Below are 20,912 nucleotides of genomic sequence, written 5' to 3'. Positions count from 1 at the left end.
ACAGAGGACTACATCCATTCACCCGCCCCACTCCAGGAGGGGCTGGGCCAGCATCCCGCAGTCTGTGGCCTCATTGGCGGGACAACCTACCAGACACACAGCCCCACCCTTGCCAACTCTATCATGGGCTCCCAGACAGCCACAAGTCTCACCTGGAAACTGGGCAACTGGGTTTGTTAACACAGCATCAGAACTTCACAATTATCCTAACCTGTATTTTCCTTACTTGTTATATAATATTCGAATTTGCTGAAAATTCTGGAGCCAGGGTGGGCATTCGGCACGCTGGCTAAGACGGTGCTTAGGATGCGCGCATCCCACATGGAGTGCCTGGCTTGAGTCCCGGCCCCTCTGCTGCCCATCCAGTTTTCTGCTCATATGCAGCCTGGGAGGCAGTAGATGCTGGTTCAAGGACTTGGGCCCCTGCCACCCACGTGGGAGACCTGGGCTGAGTTCTGGGCATCTGGTTTCAGCCTAGCCCAACCCTGGCTGCTGCAGGTATTTGGGAGCGAAAAATCATGATAGATCTCTCTGTTGTTCTGTCTCTGCCTTTCAAATAAGGTGCAAATGACAAAATAGAATTCTAAAGCCTTCCTTTAGGACAATAATGGTCCACTTCTAACACCTTTTGGAGCTGGCCACGCACTTGGCTGGACATCTGATTAGCACTGTTGATCACCAACAAATCTCCCTTGTTGCCTGTGAAAACAGCACAGGTGTATCCAACACCATGCGTGGGGAGGGTTCTTCTTCGAGGGGAGGGTGGGCTGGGACGCCCTGGGCGTTCTGGCCATAAAGGAATGCAGGCGGGCCAGTGTGAGCTCAGTAAGCCAGGCTGGCCCTTCACAGCCTGACCTCCACTCTGAAGGCCTCCCAGACTATTACTCTTCCTGAGGATCAAACTCATGGATTCTATCTGCTCTTCTTTTCTGGTTACAGAACTGATAACTGATTAATATGAAGGAAAACTTTTTAGGAATAGACTTGATTCCCCTTCTTTCCACATTAAGTTCCTCCTTCAACTGCTGCTCAAGATACCCATTCAAACTAACTAGATCCCCACTATTCCTGCAATTAAGGACGATACTTTGAAATCTCTCGCTTTCACACCATACCTGATAGTTCCATGGCTTGTTACTGAGCATCTCAATACACTGAAAACCAGACGTCTCACACTTCCCTGTAAACGCAGTTCCTTTGGGAAACAGTTTCATATCTATACTCTGACCCAGGTCAATCAGTGCCAAGTCAGCAGACAAATCATCCTCGTCACTGTCTTGCTCCAAAAACCTGCACCGAACACAAGCAAGGACCAGGGTGCATGAGCACAAGTAACCAGAGGCTGCCGGGGAAAGGTTAGGAGAAGAATCCCAGGAAAAGTGAGGCACTTGCCTGTTTCCCAGTATGAAGTTATCCGGCTTAATGTCTCCATGAATGATTTCACAGTCATGGACTTGTTCAATCATGTAGAGCATTCTGATGGCAAAAGAGATGACGAGAGCTTGGGGCATCACTTTTTCAGGGGTATTTTTATAGAGGTTAATGGCATTCTAGAAACAATGCAAAGTGGAATCCTGAGTTGGTTGCAGAAGATTAATGAAATGTTGTCAGGAGCTTTGCCCCTGGCCATCACCCCATAAAAAGACACATGCCAGGCACAAGCCCAACGTGTACGTCGTGTCCGCATGGTAGAAATGAGAGCACTTACCAGCAGTGTTCCGTAGCTGTAGAGATCTCCTACTAATATGCTCCCATTCTGGAACAGGTGGGCAGAGTAGAACTTGATAAACATGTGCCGTGAGATTGGACTGAGTCTCTCCATCAGCTGGGTCCCAATGTAGAACTCCCAGGGGTTGGCAGGCTTCTGCACCTGCACAATCAGGTAGATGGCATTCATACTGGTTCTCATTCTGAAATGACTCCAAGAAAATAACCTCCATCCCAACAAAGAATGTGGGTTGAAGGTGATGGCAAGCTATGCGCTGTTCTGCGGTATGAAGCTTACTCCAAGTTGATTTCAGTGGAAGGGCAACCCTGAATTCTCCTAGGATAGTGTTAGTTTCTTACCATGAAAACATCACTATGGAGACAGGTGTCTGGCACAGTGGTTAAAGTGCCATTGGGATGCCTATATCTCATACTGAAGCCTGGGTTCAAGTCTTGGTTGCACCTCTTCCAGCTTCCTGCTAATGCACACCCTGGGAGGCAGCAATGATGGCTCCAGTAACGGGTCTCTGCCAGCATGTGGGACACGCGGATTGCATTCCGGCTATTGGCTTCGGCTTGGCCAGGCCCAGCTGTTCTGGGCTATTGAGAAGGGAACTAGCAAATGGAAGCTCTTTCCCTCTCTGCCTCTCAAATAAACTAAACATAAGTAATTTTTAAAAAATCATTATCTTAAAAAAGAGGCCGACTACAATTCATTTCTATGTCATATAAAGAGCTACTGTGATCACTTACCTTTAAAGTAAATTTCTGTTTATTTTTGGTGTCATCCACGTCTCCATGGGTAGTTTCATAGACTTGAGCAAAGGCCCCTTCTCCAAGAAGGTGATTGACATAGACCATCAAAGAACCTTGGGAGACAGACATGTCAAAATGACCAGGTGACTCAAAACAGGAAAGGCTTTATCAAAATGGAGAATCTGTAAAATACTCTTAGTGTCTGAACTGCTTTAATAAATTAAAATGGATCTCGGTCCCTAGGAAAGGCCTTGGATGACAGTGAAACAAATGCCTGCCACTTAGCCACATGGCCCCACACACTTTCAAGTAGGCTGCCTGCCCTGAGTGACCACTGAGATGTTGGGAAGAACACAGAAAAACCCTCTGTAAAGTGCCGGACAATGTGTTTGGATAAATACTCATGTTTCACAACAGAATAAAAGGACAAACGACACCCCTAAGCCAAGCACTGGTGTTGAGAACACATACTGCAGCCATTCTAACTTCAGTAAGCCCTATTTTTAGGACAGCTTTTGTTCCACAGAAAAGCTGCAAAGGAAGTCAAGTCTCTGCATCTTCTGAATCTGGTGTCCCCTACCGCTAACTCTCACATAATCAGGCTTTCTTAGTGACAATAAAGAACCCACAGTGGTATGTTACCATTGTCTAAAAGCCACACTTGATTCTCATTTCGCTAGTTTTTCCTGCACATTCCAGGATGCAACGTATTTTATCTCCAGGTTTCCTTAGCCTCTTCTGGGTTGTGATGACTTTAGACTTTCCCTATTTTTGATGACCTTGACGGTTTCAAAGAATAACAGCCAGATATATTGTGCAATGTCCCTCAACGTGGGTTTGCTATTTTTCATGTGGTCATGCTAAGGTTTTGGTTTTAGGGAGGAAAACCACAGAAGTGAATTTTAAAGATTCCTAAAATTTTTAAAAAAGAATTCATGTCAAAACCAAATATATAGAAAAAGTAGATCTCTGGTTTCTAGTTGGCATGTAAGAGGCTTGGAATTCACCCCTCCACCCTCACAACAAAAATGCTGAACAACCGAAAACCAACAACTCTTCTTAGACCTTAGAGAACTGAGGTCACGGGCACACTGCTGCTTCCGGAGCTGGGGAGATGGACAGGGGATACGGAGAATCACAACAGAGAAGGCTGTACATCTCGGGCCTTACTTAAAAAGTCTCGACGGAAACCCAGAGACGTCATGGGAGACAAGTGAGGACACAAAGGAGATTTTTGGCTTCTGACCCCCACAGCAACAGCAAAGAGTAAACACAGACTAACTCCTAATCAGGCGGCCAAAAACCGCACACCAAAGGCCTATTTATCCCAATCCCCTTCACAGACTTTGTGTGGTCCTATTTATCTCAGTTCCTTTCACATCAGTAAATGTGGTTCCTAACAAAATATTAAAAGGCGAAACAGAAAACAAAAAACATGGCTTGAAGAGAGCAAGCATCAAAAACAGGGCTATGGAAAAGCTTTTGGAATTATCAGATGACTAGCTTTTAAAAATGATGATGATCAGTATGCCAATAGCTGTAATTGGTAAGTGGACAACGTACAAAAATAAAAAAAAATGTAAACAGAGATGGAAACGCTGAGAAAAAGAAATTGCTAGGAATAAAAAATAAACCACTGTAACAAAAAGGAAGAATGCCTTTCGTGAGCTCCTCAATAAACTGAGTATCAAGGAGAAGAATCAGTGAGCTTGAGGATATGACGAGAGAAACAAAACTGAAAGACAAAAAAGGAAGGAAGGAAAAAAAGAAGGAAGGAAGAAATTAAAAGAATGGAACAGGGGTGGTGCTGTGGCACAGTGGGTTAAGTCTCCGACTGTAGTGCTGGCATCCCATATGGGTGCCGGTTCTAGTGCCAGCTGCTCCTCTTCCAATCCAGCTCTCTGCTGTGGCCTGGGAAAGCAGTAGAAGATGGCCCAGGCAATTGGGCCCCTGCACCCACGTGGGCGACCCGGAAGAAACTCTTGGCCCCTGGCTTTGGATTGGCACAGCTTCAGTCGTTGCGGCCATTTGGGGAGTGAATCAGAGGATGGAAGACCTCTCTGTCTTTCCCTCTCAATGTCTGTAACTTTACCTCTCAAATAAATAAATCTTTTTTTTTTTTTTTTTAAAGAATGGAACAGATTGAGAACTTTGGGACAGTCACAAAAGGTGTAATATACGCATAAGGGGAGGATGAGAAGGAAACTCAGACTATTAAGTAGGATAAATACCATAAAACTGACACCCAGGCTGTCATACCCTACGTGTGGGAAACCACGGACAAGGAGACAATCTGGAAAGAAGCCAGAGGAATAAAGTCGCCTTACTACAGAGGAGCAAGGACAAGAATTACATCAGAGTTCTCAGAAGCCATAGAAATGAGAGTGGAACAAAACATGCAACGTGTTAAAACAAAACAATACCAACAACCTAGAGTTCTACATCCAGTGAAATTATCCTTCAGATGTGAAGAATAAAGAATTTCTTACACAAAAATTAAGAAATTGTCATGGTTAGGCCTATACAATAGAGAGATACTACTAGATACTAGAACGGCTAAACCCAAAACACTGACACCACCAAATGCTGGCAAGGATGTGGCGTAGGGACTCTTGTTCACTGTGTTGAGAATGTACAATGGGGGCCTGGCGTGGTGGCACAGGATTAAGCTGTGGCAATGCCAGGCCCCCGTATGAAAGTGCTACTTTGAACCTGGCTACTCTGCTTCTGATTCAGCTTCCTGGTAATGTGTTTGGGGAAGTAGAAGGCAGCCCAACAACTTGAGCCCCTGCCATCTCTGTTGGATACTAGGGAGAAGTTTCTGGATCCTAGCTTCAGCCTGGTCCAGACCTGGCTGCTACAGCCATTTGGGAAATGAACCAGTGGGTGAAAGATGTCTTTTTCTCTGTTTCTTACTCTGTTTCTCTTTCAAATAAATAAATCTCATAAATCCCATATGGGCACAGGTTCCAGACCTGGCTGCTCCACTTCCCATCGGGCTCTCTACTGTGGCCTGGGAAAGCAGTGGAAGATGATCCAAGTCCTTGGGCCCCTGCACTCACATGGGAGACCTGGAAGAAGTGCCTGGTTCCTGGCTTCAGATTGACACAGCTCTGGCTGTTGTGGCCATTTGGGGAGTGAACCACCGGATGGAAGACCTCTCTCTCTCTCTGCCTTTCAAATAAATAAATCTTAAGGAAAAAAAAAAAGAAGACATGGAAAAACCTTAAATGCTAAGTAAAAGAAGTGTCTGAGCAGTTATATACCATATGAGTCTAATCATATGCTATTCTGGAAAGGGTAAAACAAGAGATAGTAACAGGATCAGTGGTCGTCGGGGGCGGGAGACGGGAGGAAGGGATGAGCAGGGGACACTGAAGGCAGTGATGTTGTAATGATGGACACATGTCAATCCCACAGAATGTACAAAACCACGGAGCCTAATGTAAACTCTGGGCTTTAATATATAGTGTATCCGTGGCTCATCAATTGTGACATATGTACCACACTTGTGCAGAAGTTAATGGAAATCTGTGATTGTGTGTAGGTATGTGGTAGAATAGGTATATGGGAGCTCCATACTTTCCTCTCAATTTTTCTGTAAGCCTAAAGCTGCTCTAAAACCTAAAATCTATTTATTATATTAAAAATGCTCTGCAGGCCAGCGCCACGGCTCATTTGGCTAATCCTCCGCCTGCGGTGCCGGCACACCAGGTTCTAGTCCCGGTTGGGGCGCCAGATTCTGTCCTGGTTGCTCCTCTTCCAGTCCAGCTCTCTGCAGTGGAGGATGGCCCAAGTGCTTGGGCCCTGCACCCGCATGGGAGACCAGGAGAAGCACCTGGCTCTTGGCTTTAGATCGGCGCAGAGCACCAGCCGTAGTGGCCATTTGGGGAGTGAACTAATGGAAGGAAGACCTTTCTCTCTAACTCTGCCTGTCAAAAAAAAAAAAGCACTGTGTAAAGTCTTGTTCCCACTGTTATCCCACTCCCACTAAGTTAACTGTGTTAGTGTTAAGTTTCCTCCAGTGGTTCTCCAGACATAATAGAAATGTATATTATAATCTCCCTTTCTGAGAAACAAGTAGCAGCATATAATACAATTTTGCCTTTTTCATTTTGTTTTGGAGACCACTTTCCATCATTACAGAACAGACTTCTTTGTTCTGTTGCCAATGCCTGTACTTTGCTGTGGAATTGTATACCAATAACTGCAGGACATTCTTACAAGTAGGTGGCTGGGTCTAAGAGTATGTTCATTTTTTATTTTGATAGACACTGTCACATTGCTGTCTATAAATTACTTAAGTTACAGTCCCAACAATAATCACAATCCTGTTGTCACCACTTAATGCTTCAGACAATTCTTTGTTGGAGGTGGTGTGAGGCTGGAGGAGAATCTCACAATCATGAGTGATCATCAAGTTCCCATAGAGAAATAAGAATTTAAGGTTGTATTATTCATGTAGTTCTTACCCAATTGAAATTCGGTCTTGGGCTTGATGGCTGGAAGTTTGCATTGCCATTCAAAAACATTTGGATAGGAATTCACTGGTTTTGAAAGTCCAGATAAAAGTCTGAGAATCAAACGATCATCCCATGGGTTCTCGATAGTGAAGTCTTATGGGAACAGAAATTTAAAAAAGGACATGAATTCAGTACCCAAGAATTTTAACAAAGAAATAATAGATACAGTAAGTACAGACATACATTAAATAAGCTTTCAAAACTTGTATCTTTTCAAGAGTATCGATTCAAATAACAAACAACTATTTTCAAAAGTCAAATTTAGCAGCAGGCACTGTGCTGTGGCAAGGTCAGTCACCGCTTGGGATCCCCGTTTCCCATATCGGAGTCCCACCTTTGCTGCTGACTCAGCGTCCTGCTAATGTGGCACAGATGATGGCTCAAGCATTAGGGTTCCTGCCCTCCACATGGGAGACTCATGGAGTCTGTGGCTCCTGGCTTTGGGGTGGCCCAACCCTGGCTGTAAAGTGCATTTGCAGAATGGACTCGTGATGATCTCTTGCTCTGTCACTCTGCCTTTCAAAAAGTAAGCAGGGGTGGGTGTTATGGCATGGTGAGTTAAGCTACTGCCTGGGATGCCCACATCCCATTTCAGAGTGCTGGTTCAAGTCCCAGCTACTCTGCTTCCTAGCCTGCTTCCTGCTAATGTGCTTGGGAAGGCAGCAGATAATGGCTGAAGTACTTAGGTCCCTGTCACGTACATGGGAGACTCTGATGGAGTTCGGGCTTCTGGTGTTGGCCTGATCCAGCCTTGGCTGTTGTGGGCATTTGGGGAGTGAACCAGTGGATGAAGATCTGTATATCTTCCTCTCAAATAAATCATTTAAAAAAGTTAAAAATAAACTTAAAAAACTGGTGGCTCTATAGTTATTTGCCATTTTATTTGCTTTATAAAGTAAAGTTAATTATTTGAAAGGCAGAGTGAAAGAGACAGGAGGGGAGAGGGAGAAAGGGCTATCTTCTATCTGCTAGCTCACTCCCCAAATGCCTACAACAGCTTGGACTGCACCAAGCTAAAGCCAGGAGCCAGGCAAATCAACCTGTTCTCCCACATGGGTGCTAGGAACCCAAGCACTTGGGCTATCATCTAAGGCCTCTGAGGTACATTAGCAGGAAGCTGGATGGGAAGTAGGGGCAGGACTCCATCCCAAGCAGCAGCCTAACTCCCTGTGCCAGGCCAGCCCAGTTCAGCTTTATAAATTTAGACCAACATTCACCTGTGGCAAAGGGAATCACGGTGGTCACAGTTTGCCCCACCTGCCTGAATTGCCAGATCCTGATGCTACAGCATGGTGCCCACCTGTCCTGAGGGCTCCTCTGGACATTATTCTGGCATGCTCAGATGGGTACTCTTCTATTACCCTTCTACTCACACCCACAAAACACTTCTTGACCGACATGCAATTTTGAATGTATAGGATGTATTTTGGGTCCACAAAAGGGAAATAATTTCTAAAGGGAAGAAAGAGTTCCTCTCCACTGTGGGGTAGTATTAAAAATCCTGCCAGTGGCAGTCAGGAAAGACCCAGCACGGTCACCACTTAGTGCTGAGCACATGCAGAATACTGTTCCGAGCACTGGACACCTATCACCTCGCTTGGTTCTTGCAACAAGCCTCCAAGGTAGGCACTGACATCACCTCCATTTCACACAGAAGGAAAGAGGGGAATGGAAGACTGAAGGAACCTTGGTCAAGATCATACAACTACCACGCTGAGTGAGCCAGGATAAGAATCTTGACAGTCTATCTCCTGAATCTTTTTTTACACATTTTTGTTTGAAAGGCAGAGTAACAGATCTCTCTTTCATCAGCTGGTTCACGTTGAAGCCAGGAGCTCCTTCCAGGTATCTGTCAAGTACTTGGGCCACCACCCGCTGCCTCCCTGGCACATTACCAGGAAGCTGGATCTCAAGGGCAGAGTAAGTAGGGCTCAAAGCAGATGCTCAGGGTGCCGGTATCTCAAGTGGCAGCTTAACCCACTGCACAACGTCCATTCCCAAAGTGTACTCTCAAGCAATGCGTAAGACTGGCTCTATGGAACAAGGCAGGGAGGAAGAGTTGTCTGCTTAACCTTGGGCCTCAGCAGACTTTTCTATAAATTGAGAAAAATGCGGAAATTAAATGTCTGGCACAACACAGACGCTCAAGGTCCAAATTCCTTCTTCCAACAGTAGTTCTTTTGATACCTTCTAAGATTACAATGGGTCGAGCTGTCCTTCAGGCACCTTCCCATCAGACTGCACTGTAATGCACTTACCCAAGTCAGGTGACTGTGCTACCCTATGGTATTCAAGGTCCCCCTCTTTCAGCTCCTTTCACTGAGCAGCCTTTCCCCACGCAATCATCCTAAGACCAAACATCGGTGCATACTTGGAGCACTGGCAGTTCCAAGAGGATACATCTGCATCTCTTCTGCTTGGAGCCCAGCGACGGCATCTGGGGGGCCCTCCGCAGGGGCACAGGCTGCATCTGTGAGCTTACATGCCTCCAGGCCCCACTGGGCCTCGCGGACAAGCGCACCGCCTGCTGCAGGCTGGCTCCGGCGGTGTAAGGATGCTGAAGAGACGTCGGTGGGGAGCGCTTGTGCTGGGCTTGTCTCTTGAATTGGACTGGATGTGTGAAAGGGACAGAGGAGAAACAAAAGCATCACATAATTAGAAGCCTGTGTCAAAACCTCCTCAGGAGGCCCTGATCAACACTCGTGGGAGTGTGCAGTCATTTGCAGACACGGTGAGTGGGGACGAGGCAGCCACCCAGCATGCGCACGCCCAGCTGAGTGGAAGGAGACGGCTCGCCTCCTTGCTTCAACTCTTTCACCATCAACAACGTCCTTCTGTGGCATACTTAGTGCCACGGCTTTTGCATTTGTGAGCTTTTTGTTGATTTAAAATATCCCCAAGTGTAGTCCTGAAGGACTATGCAATATTCCTCAGTGGAAAGGCTGTGATGCATGTTATAGAGAAAATACATGTATTAGATAAGCTTTATTCTGCACAAGTTATGGTCTTTTGGCCACAAATTCAACGTTAATGAGTCAGCAACAAACATTAAATAAGGTGCCGTGACCAGAGGCTCACAGGACGAGCCTTGTATTCCCCCTAAGAGCAGTGGTTCAGAGTTCACTGATTCAGCGTTTGACTTTATATAACACAGAATAAGGAGTCCATTGTGTGTCTATCTCCACATACACACACCTCTCAGGCCTATGTTTACTATTACTTATTTTTGGGGCTTGCAGCCATCTAAAACACTAGCATTCCATATAGGTGCCAGTTCATATCCCAGCTACTCCACTTCTGATTCAGCTCCCTGATGATGGCCTGGGAAAAGCAGAAGATGGCCCAAGTGTTGTTCGGGCCCCTGACACCCACATGGGAGATCTGGATGAAGACCCTGGCTCCTGGTTTGGGCCTGGCTCAGCCCTGGCAATTGCAGTCACTTGGGGAGTGAACCAAAAGATAGAAGATTTCACTCTCTCCTTCTAACTCTGCCTTTCAAATAAATGAATTTAAAAAAATACATATTTGGGGCTGGTGCTGTGGTGTAGCACGTAAAGCTGCTGCCTGCAGTGCCGGCATCCCATTTGGGTGCCAGTTCGAGTCCCAGCTGCTCCACTTCTTATCCAGCTCTCTGCTATAGCCTGGGAAAGCAGTAGAAGATGGCCCAAGTGCTTGGGCCCTGCACCTGCGTGGGAGACCAGGAAGAAACTCCTGGCTCCTGGCTTTGGATCAGCACAGCTCTGGCCGTTGCAGTCAACTGGGGAGTGAACCAGCGGATGACTCTCTCTCCCTGCCTCTCCTTCTTTCACTGTGTTAACTCTGGCTTCCAAGCAAAATAAATAAATCTTTAAAATATATATTTTCATATAAATACATCTATACATGTAATTGCATACACTGATATTTTGTTATTCTTCTGTAATTTTTTAAAAAATGAAATTCTTACTTTAGAATATTTTTAGACTTAATATTGCAATTCCTTTATACTCCCCACCCAAAGTTCCCGAATGTCATAATCTCCTTTGACAGTGCTGTCCTTGTGAAAACAAAGCTGCATGTGCAATACTAACTGAACTCCAGACTTCACTGGGACCCACCAGCTTTCCCACCACTGTCCTGCTCTGGGAGCATCGTGGACACTGTGCTGTATTAGTCTCTTGTCTCCTTCCTCCTCTCTCATCTGTGAGTTTCTCAGTTGTTCCTAGTTTCCCGAGACCTTGAGAGTTTTGAAGTGCACTAGCCAGGCATTGGGTTTCTGTGACTTTTCCCTCATGGCTAGGCTGGGATTACTGGAGTGTGGGAAGGACAGCATGGCAGGTGCACCCCTCTTACTGCATGCAGTCACCGTGACTCACTGGCAATGCTGACCTCGACCACGTATCAAAGGAGCTGCCAGGCTTCTGCACATTCCCATGGTGGATTCTACTGGCTGCATACACACTAGCATGTTCCATGGGTTTCTACATATGGGAAATATTTCTAATGCTTTGTATCAGAATGAAACAGCTATTAGGGGTATTCATACATACTGCTAGTACACTGCTACTAGTAACATGAGTATCTGTTACTAGTAGATGCATAAAAGGCTAACAAATCCTTTATCCTTCTCCATGAGAATCCGTTCAGCTGAAATTCTAAGTCTCCCCTGGAAATCTGCAAAGGTCGACTGGCACTTTTTTTTTTTTTTTGACAGAGTTATAGACTGAGAGAGACAGAGAGAAAGTCTTCCTTCCGTTGGTTCACCCCTCAAATGGCCGTATGGCCGGCTTTGCGCCGATCCGAAGCCAGGAGCCAGGTGCTTCTTCCTGGTCTCCCAAGTAGGTGCAGGCACCCAAGCACTTGGGCCATCCTCCACTGCCTTCCCGGGCCACAGCAGAGAGCTGGACTGGAAGAGGAGCAACCGGGACCAGAACCCAGCGCCGGTGCCACAGGCGGAGGATTAACCAGGTGAGTCACAGCGCCGGCCCTGGCACTGTTCTTGTTGCTTATGGTAAAAATAACAATCATCGGTGAACTCAATCTGAACTGTGTGTATCTGGTAGGAACTCAGAGCTTCAGGCTTCCTCAGGTATGATGACTCTTGCAATGGTCCCGTCCCTGGTGGGGACCTGAAAGCTCCATCAGTGGAGCTGCTGTAAGAGCCATTAACCCCCATGGAGATAAGGCTTCTAAGCTGGGGAAGCTCCAGCACCTGGTCCTATGTGAGGCCTGTTTCCTTGCACGTGAGCTGTCCCAAGGGCACAAAGACCACAGTTTCTTGGACAGCATGTGCCGTGCCAGCAACCGTGATTTCTATAGATTTGTAAATTACGGCAAGCATGGCTTAGGATAGTCTTGTGAGTGAAGTCTGATGGGGCTTAGGAAGATTCCTGGTGGCAGCATGCACTGTGCCCATTGAATACAATTTTCAATTAAAAGACAAAAAAAAAAATCTGTTTAATCAGCATTCCCTTTATCATTAGTGAGCTATTTTCTGCATTATCTTCTCAGACACATTCTGTTTTTGTCTTTCATCTGATCAAATTTATTTCCCGGGGTCTTAGATGAATGAGAGGTTTTTGGTAACAAGAGGCAGTATGGCAGTGGTGAGAACCAGAATCAGAGCATTATGGGTTCAAATTCCAGCTCTGCAAACTGGGAGTTCAATGCCTCTGAATCAGTGATTTACCCTCTGAGTCTTGGTCTCCTCGTTTAGAAGAGGGAAAAGCACAGTGCCTACCGTATCTAATGGGCTGTGAAGAAGCAATCATGTGTGTGCTCAGTTCTGCAATAGTCTTTGTCAGGGTTTGTGGCTGCCAAGGATCTGCAGCTCTGTTTGCAACATGAGTGGAAATCAGTTGCAGAGAATGTTTCCGCAGGGACTCTGCTGTCCTAGTGTTTCTCTCTCTGCCCTGATGTGTCAAGTGCATTGGCCCATCACTGCACCCATATTCAAAGAGCTCTGCAGACTTAGAGCTGCCAGCTGATACAAAGGCACTAGTCTTTAAGGTTGAAATTAAGTGATCTGTTACATACAGAAAAGCAAAGCTGCAATGGAAACAGAATAAGAGACCCCACAATACCTGAACTTTCTGTCTTTTGAGGGCTCCGCTATGTTTTCTTTACAAGCAGCCAAAGAAGCATGGGTGTACCCTGTTGCAACATTTTCTGAAAGATACAGAAAATAAGAGACTCGTGACATGTACATGTGCATGCATACACATACACACTCACACACAAATGTGATTTGGTTACAAAGCCTGAGATTCTTTATAACACTGAGTTTCATTGTAATTTCAATCTAGTGCTGCATGGTAAAATATGCTGTAGATTCAAAACATGAGTGTGGGTTAAGGGAGCAGGCAGATCCCTTAAGAAAACCTACTTTACTATACCTGAGCATAACAATCCTTCAGGAAAAAAGTGTCCAGAAGGTAGCAGGTTCTGTGGGCAGAATGACCAGCCCATGGGGCTTAATGGCTCAGGTGGCAGGAAGAACCCCATGACAAGGACATAGAGTGTACAAGGCTGCAATGCTTGTAGAGGGCAGAGATTTCTGTGCCTTTCAGTTGAACACATTTTAGTGAATCAGCATTTAGCTGATTGAAATGACTGTGGTTAAGTCAGAAAACCACTTGGCAAAAACTTATCATTGCTCTCTTAAAAAAAATAAATCACAAGACAGAAATATAAACTACCAAGTGATGCTAATACTATATGAAGGCAATATTACAGATTAAATTTTGTCATATTCCCTCATTGAACAGGTGTTAATACTTCCTAGTGTTAGAACACTAGCTTCTGTTTATAGAATCAAAGTGGCAAATACTCCAGGATTAGCTAATGTTGACTTTTCGAAACACTCTCAACTGATTAGATTTCCTGAACAAACAACAAAAAGCCAAAAAAACCCACACAAAACCTTTCCACTTTATTGAAGTGCCAGGCTTACAATAGCATTTTGCAATTGTCTAAGTCTTAGCTAAACTCTCCTAAAGAAATCTACCGTACTGGGTTAGTACTCTAAGAAAAAATTCTTACTCCATAGTCAAAAACTTTCAGGGCTATGGGTTCATAATTCCACTAAGATTCTCTTCCATCTAGTGAAGTGAAATTCTCTGGAAGTTATTTCATTGTTTTGGTAAATAACTCATACTTTAAAAACGTCCCGGGGCCAGCACTGTGGTGTAGCAGGTAAAGACATTGCTTGCAGTGTCGGCATCCCATATGGGTGCCGGTTTGAGTCCTGGCTGTTCCACTTCCGATCCAGCTCTCTGCTATGGCATGGGAAAGCAGAAGATGGCCCAAGTCCTTGGGCCTCTGCACCCATGTGGGAGACCAAGAAGCTCCTGGCTTCGGATTGGAGCAGCTCCAGCCTTTGTGGCCAATTGCGGAGTGAACCAGCAGATGGAAGACCTCTCTCTGCCTCTCCTTCTCTCTCTGTGTAACTCTTTCAAATAAATAAATTAACTAAAAAAAAAAAAAAAAAAAAAAAGGGAAAGCAGTAGGAGATGGCCCAAGCCCTTGGGCTCCTGCACCCATGTGGGAGACCAGGAAGAAGCTCCTGGCTCCTGGCTTCGGATCAGTGCAGCTCTGGCCGTTACGGCCAACTGGGGAGTAAACCAGCAGATGGAAGACCTCTCTCTCTCTCTCTCTCTCTCTCTCTGCCTCTTCTCTCTCTGTGTAACTCTTTCAAATAAATAAATCTTTAAAAAAATTTTTTTTAATTTACTTAAGAGGCAGAGACAGAGAAATAGACCAAGGGAGCTCCCTACTGCTGCTCTACTCCTCAAATGCCCACAATCCCTGAGGGGTCAGAAGCTCAGTCCAGGTCTCCCACATGGGTGGCAGAAGTCCAACCGCCACTGTTACCTCCCAGGGTCGGATTAGCAGGAAGCTGGAGTCAGAAGCCAAAGCCAGGTATTGACTTCAGGTAATCTGATGTGGAATGCAGGTATCTTAGTCGGCGGGTCAAATGCCAGTCCCAGCAATGATACGGATGGTTGGTAAATCAACAGTTGTCAGAATGGTTAGAATACAGCCCATATTACATAGTCTGTGAGATGGTGTTTGATAGCTAATGACAAAGTCATACATAAATTAGGGTTGAACCCAAAACTATAAAGATCTATTAGATGGGGGGGGGGGGTCACACTTGGAATGGAGTGAAAATAGGATTATTTATGAGTTTCATCATTACTACCTTTAAGCAAATCACTTAAAAAATAGAAAATACGATTTTACGAGTATAGTAATTGGCTACATGTCTAAAATAAAATTTGTAGACACTTATTAAGGTTTAAAATGGGTTGTTTGTTACTCATTTACTCAATTATTTGTTACTCAAATAATTCCATGTCTTCTGCAGCCCTTTTATTTGTTATAAAGCAAAATAAATATACCCTATACAAATGAGTTGGGCTTTGCATACTTGCAAATGCTTCTACAGGCCTTCCCTTGTACTACCTAGACTCTAAGACTTTATGAAGACAGTATGCCAAAGAAAAAAACATCATACAGGTGACAATGCAATGAATGAAGTTTTTTCTTTATGATTTTTTCAAGTTTCCCATTTAGAATTTTCAAGAAAGCTATCACACTAAACGAACTGAATTTGGCATTGGACAAGACACTCAGTAGTGTAATACACACCCTTATCTTCTAGAATGTGCACGGAATCCGCGGGGAGCTTGTGGAAGGGTGTGGATGCGAGCTGGGCAGCAGATGTGAAGTCCCCGATGCTCTGGGGACTGGGTGCCAGGGTTTTGTTGCAGCGAGTACCCCACACCGTTGAGTCATCCAAAAACTCCTCGGCATGAGGCACTTCCTACAACAGATAAATGGAAAAATGCAGCAATCTCCTTGCTTAGTCCAAGAAATTAAACACATTCACACATTTGATTAAAAAATATGCAGAATCAGGAAGAAAGGGATGTAAGCCTCTGCTAACACGCACTGAGGGGCCGTTCTTCTCCCTAGAACTGGAATAGTTCATCTCTCACACCCCCCTGTGGAGTCAGCATCATAAGGTCACATTTTTGTTTTCAACTTTTACATTATTTTTTTAAATCCCAAAAAAGAGTAGGTTTATAGAAGAGTTAAAAAGATAGTAGTTTCCCATGTTGAGCTTCCTCTACTGTTCAGTACCCTCTTATTCAACTTGGTATATTTGTAAAAACTAAACAATTGTAGTGTCCGTAGACTTTATTTGTACTTCACTATTTTACCTCTATCTTCCTTTTCTGTTCTAGGTTCTCACGTTACTTAGTCTTCTCACGTCTGTGACCGTCTATGGGTCTTTCTTGAACTGACACTTTTGAATACTGGTCAGGAACTGTGTAGAATGTCTCTCTCCTTGGAGCTCCTGCGGTATTTTCTCATGATTAGATGAGGGAAGAATATCTGGGGGTAAAGGGCCCTTCTGACCATGTGAGAGGCCACATGCTGCCAACACGACTTACTACCAGCGAGGCTAACCCAATCACTTGGTTATGTGGTAGCTACTAGGTTTCCCCACTGTGAGCTCTTTTTCCTTTTTCCCTTCTCTGTCAGAAGCAAGTCCCCAAGTCTAGCACATACTCAAAACAAAGGGAGTTAAACTTCCACACCTTACAAGCAGGAACATGAAAAAATCTGTAGATAAACATTAAACCACCACAGTACTTAGCTAAGTAATTTCACTGAGATACTAGATGAGGCACTTGCAAATAAATACCCTGTTTCTTAAGGCCTTAGTCATTAATGTTAGTATTTATCTATGGATCTTGCCTGTAGCAATTATTACTGTGGGGTTCTAATGGTGATTTTCTTTTTCTTAAATATTTGTTTATTTGAAAGAGCTACAGAGAAGGGAAGAGACTAATGGTGATTTTCCACTGCCATTCATCCCTTCCACATCACAAGGAAATCTTCCATGAAGATTTTCCTTCCTTCCCCATTTATTTATGTCAGTATGGATATTGACTTTATTTTGAGTTATAATCCAATACTACTTTATTATACTTATTTTTCTTATTCAATCTGCTGTAGGCCATCGGCTCCTTCAGGCTGGCTCTGGGGTTTCTCGGATAGGCCGGCCTCCCCCTTTTGAAGGACACTTCATTACTTCCTGGCATTACAAGATGCCCCAAGCTCATCTTACATTTTTGCTGCCCCAGTCCTAGAGTCAGATATTTCTCCAACGAAACAAAGGTTCAAGTTTTACAGTCTACATGAACAAAGACAGATACTGCAGAGTCAGGATTACGCTGGACAAGCCCCTTCAGTTATCCAGCACATGTGGTTTGTGTATGGACTTCATTGTCTTCATAAATTCCACCCCATCTCTTCCAAGACTGGAGGCAAAAGTGCTGGCTGTTTCTTCAGGCAGTGCAGGCTAAAGCACTGGCTTAAGTTCAGGGCCAGGATATATAGAAAATAGTGTTTTTTACAATCCAAGCATATATAACAGAAAAAGCACACATAACTGAACAGTTTAGTAAAATGCATTTCCAAAGTATGCTAAAATATTTCAAATCTAGTCTCTTATGTGGGAAATTTTTAAGAAGATTAAACAGTTCTTTAGAAGGATTAGAGCTGGACAATAATTATATTCAGATGAATCCACTGTGCTGTGGAATCAAAAGTGTGACCCACGGTTCAGCACAGCTTCTCAGCAGGGTGACGGGTGATGACAGCACAGCATCGTTCTCTGGTCTGTCACAGCCAGAGGCCCGCCAGGCTGGGAAGATGGTGAGGAAAATGCACCATGGGTAAGTACTCAGCGATGGGATGGAAGTGAATATGGGCAGGACACATGGCTGCTAGAACGGAAGTCAGGGTGGGCCACGGAACAGGGAGGGCTTGCCTGCTGCAGTATACTGATAATGCATTTCAGCTTAATTCAAATTTGCTGGGTTTTCTCCCTAATAGTCCGCTGTGGGCCTTACTTCGTAGATCTAAGAAAAATATATATCCCAGGAGCTTCCTCCTATCTACAAAGGATCTCTGTGGGCAAGGACCACAGCAAACTTGTTTCTATTTTCTGTACCTTTCACAGGGTCTGGCACATACTAGGAACACCAACTGATGAAGAAGCCCATTTTTCATATAACATTGCATCTTCTGGTACAGTTTTACATGGGCCATATCATTTCGTTGGCATCATCAGTAGGTACAAGGAAGAGGAAAGGTTGTTAGACTCACTTAACAGATGGAGTAGAGATTGCTTACATTGGGTTCTGAAGGAAATTTGCTGACAGAGCGTTCTCCAAAGGTTCTGGTCCCCGTGGGCTTATTTTTAGGCTGTGGCAATCTAAGAAAAGATATGCAAAGTTATGAACAGTAGCTTAAGGATGTAAATGCTATCACTTGAGTGCTATGAAAGCACTCCACTTAGTCCTATTTAATGAGTTAATATTGACATAGACAGTGCTTGCTTTTGTAGCAGTCTAGCAAAACTGAATGCTAAATGAATTAACTTGTTAAAGCAGACTTACAGTTAGCTAAATGAAGGCAGAAAACACAGAAATTTCTGAGTGTCATCCATTAAAGACCAAGGATGCCACACGTTTTATTTCTGAGAGCTGACCGTGCCTTTCTCTTTTCTACCTCAGTAGGAATTTCTTCTGGATTATGCTATCTGTAACTCACTCTGCCATCTCTTTTTCCATGGTTTACATGACTGACAGAATTCATGGATCTGCCCTCCAGATACGGCTCTCTAACGGAATGTCCCTGCACTCGACCACAGATTCTCTCTGCGTTACCCGACATACACCAGTGGCTTTTCTGCTCATCAGTCCTGCACACATAGACATGGACAACTGTACTGGCGAAGTTGTTCACGTCTAATACAAGTTCTAGTCTACAGAATCCCTCCTTTCTCTTATCACTTATGTCCTGCTAGTTTCCTTTTGCTTTTGCTGTGGGAGACTGCTCGCTCTCTTGGATTCCTGCCAGCACCACAGACCTGAAGAACTCGAGCAACGTGCTCCCAGGCACATGGACAAAAGGCTCCACAGTGGCAGAGCTGGCAATGGAACCCAGGCCATCTGATCCACAGTGCACACTCTGCCTGCCACCACCTTCAGTGCTGGAGGCGCCTCTGCAGCCCCCAAGACACGGGGACACATGCATCTCTCCTGATGTTATTTTAACCAGATGTTTCTTTACCCGTAGTTTTCTTTGTTTCCATCTTCAAACACAGGAAAAGCAGAGGTCAGTGTAGAGATAATATTGTTGACTCCCCAAGCCCCAGAAGACCCTGCATTTTCTGCAACAGAATAGAAAAAAAAAATCATTTCATTATTATGTTAGGAAAAAACCCTCACTATCCTTTATGCTAAACCTCAACTACAAAAAAGAAAGAAATAATGGCTTACAGAAAAGAACTGGCACCAGTTTTTTAAACACTAGAAGATACGACAAGTCACTTTGCAGTGAAATGACCCAATGGTCAGAGTCTGGCACTCAAGCCCCAGAGTTCCTGCCACATTTAAAGCACGGTGGTCCATCAATCTCCAAGACACTGCTAGTGTCACCTGACTCACAAAAAAGAGGCTCTTGTTGCTTGTGTTCTCCATTTCCCTTATGGAAGAGCTATGTTTCTGGCTTTTCATTTCAAGAATTAACCTTCCAGATTTACATATATTTTTGCTCCTGAATCTAATCAGTTCCTACTTACGTTTATCGTGGTCTCTGGCTTACAGCATGAATCTTGACTATAGATACATGGGGGCCAGCTGCTGGCCTCCAGCACTTCTTCCTGGCCACTTGTCTGCTGGGAGGTCTCAAGTCACCCCTTGGGTACTCGGCCCTTCCGGCCCACTCCCACCCACAGGGACCATGTCCTTCTTTAGCACTCACACACAGAACACCTCCTCAAACACTGTCATATTTTCATCTCATTCCACTGCTCTTATGTGACAAGCTAGTCAAGGGAAGGGCTACATCATTTACAATGCTTGATGTTTCCTGTGGCAATCATTCACAACGTCATATACATGGTAGCCTCAAAATAAATTATTACTTTGAAACTGGGCTTCAAATGCATCTTCATTTTGATCTAGAGATGGCCATTCATCTTTGTCATCAGAAATGTCAGGAAGAGTAGGAGCCTGAAACATATTCATGATGAAACCTTAAAGAACAGAAAGAATACCTGTAAAAAGGTTGCAAAAGACTTCCGGTAACTTCTCACATGCTACCCTCTCAACAAAATGCTTTACCTAATGCTTCTTTTGTGTGCACGGTGGGAGAGGGCTGCACTTTGGATGGCGTTGCTTGAGCCATTCCCAGGGATGTGTTTGGAGTTGTGTGAAAAGAACCTGTGTTAGCAACCTTGTGTGCTTCACACCCTAGGAAAGGAAAGGCCACACAATATAGTGTCAGTACACAAGTCAGAAGGCACACAATCTAAGTGATTTATTACAATTACACCAGCTTACCATCATCTATAACTATCATTTAAGACTTCCATTGGGGCTAGTGTTGTGGCACAGCAGGTTAAATAGCCATGACATAAGCATTCCATATGAGCACCAGTTGGAATCCTGGATGCTCAGCTTCTGATCCAGTTCCCTGCTAATGTGCCTGGGAAAGCAACAGAAGATGGCCCAAGTCCTTGGACCCCTGCCACTGACATAGAAGACTGGGATGGAGTTCTAGGCTCCTGGCTTTAGCTTGGCCCAGGCTGGCCACTGTGCTCATTTGTGGAGTGAACCAGTGGATAGAAGATCTCTTTTGTCTCTCTGCCTTTCAAACAAATCAATCTTTCTTTTTTACGACTTCCATTATTAGTGCTTTCATATATTTCATGTCTATATTTATAGAACAGTCCCATAGATAAGGAAGGCAAGAATCATTTTTACAGAAAAGCAAGCAAAGGCTCAGAGAGTACGTGTTTGGTCTGAGATCATACAAAATCAACAGCTTTGTCCTAAGTTTCCCATTTGTTCCATTGTACCC

At 44.5% G+C, this 20,912-nt stretch overlaps 1 protein-coding gene across 1 annotated transcript in view; it reads right to left on the bottom strand.

Moving 5' to 3' along the window:
- Positions 1-20,912, bottom strand: part of BUB1 (BUB1 mitotic checkpoint serine/threonine kinase) — a 50,148-nt gene that overhangs the window by 2,918 nt on the left and 26,318 nt on the right. Inside the window, exons 12-23 of the mRNA XM_062209855.1 lie at positions 20,174-20,302; positions 19,975-20,085; positions 19,119-19,218; positions 18,177-18,258; positions 15,618-15,792; positions 13,049-13,133; positions 9,358-9,596; positions 6,936-7,079; positions 2,461-2,576; positions 1,709-1,870; positions 1,393-1,550; positions 1,116-1,290 (exon numbers count right to left, since the gene is read on the bottom strand). Coding sequence (XP_062065839.1) covers positions 1,116-1,290; positions 1,393-1,550; positions 1,709-1,870; positions 2,461-2,576; positions 6,936-7,079; positions 9,358-9,596; positions 13,049-13,133; positions 15,618-15,792; positions 18,177-18,258; positions 19,119-19,218; positions 19,975-20,085; positions 20,174-20,302 — 1,676 coding nt within the window. The remainder of the gene's footprint in view (positions 1-1,115; positions 1,291-1,392; positions 1,551-1,708; positions 1,871-2,460; positions 2,577-6,935; positions 7,080-9,357; positions 9,597-13,048; positions 13,134-15,617; positions 15,793-18,176; positions 18,259-19,118; positions 19,219-19,974; positions 20,086-20,173; positions 20,303-20,912) is intronic.

The sequence above is a fragment of the Lepus europaeus genome, chromosome 13, assembly GCF_033115175.1.
Source record: "Lepus europaeus isolate LE1 chromosome 13, mLepTim1.pri, whole genome shotgun sequence".
NCBI lineage: Eukaryota > Metazoa > Chordata > Mammalia > Lagomorpha > Leporidae > Lepus > Lepus europaeus.
Note: the sequence above shows the minus strand (reverse complement) of the source record. Positions and strands in the feature narration are given on the sequence as shown.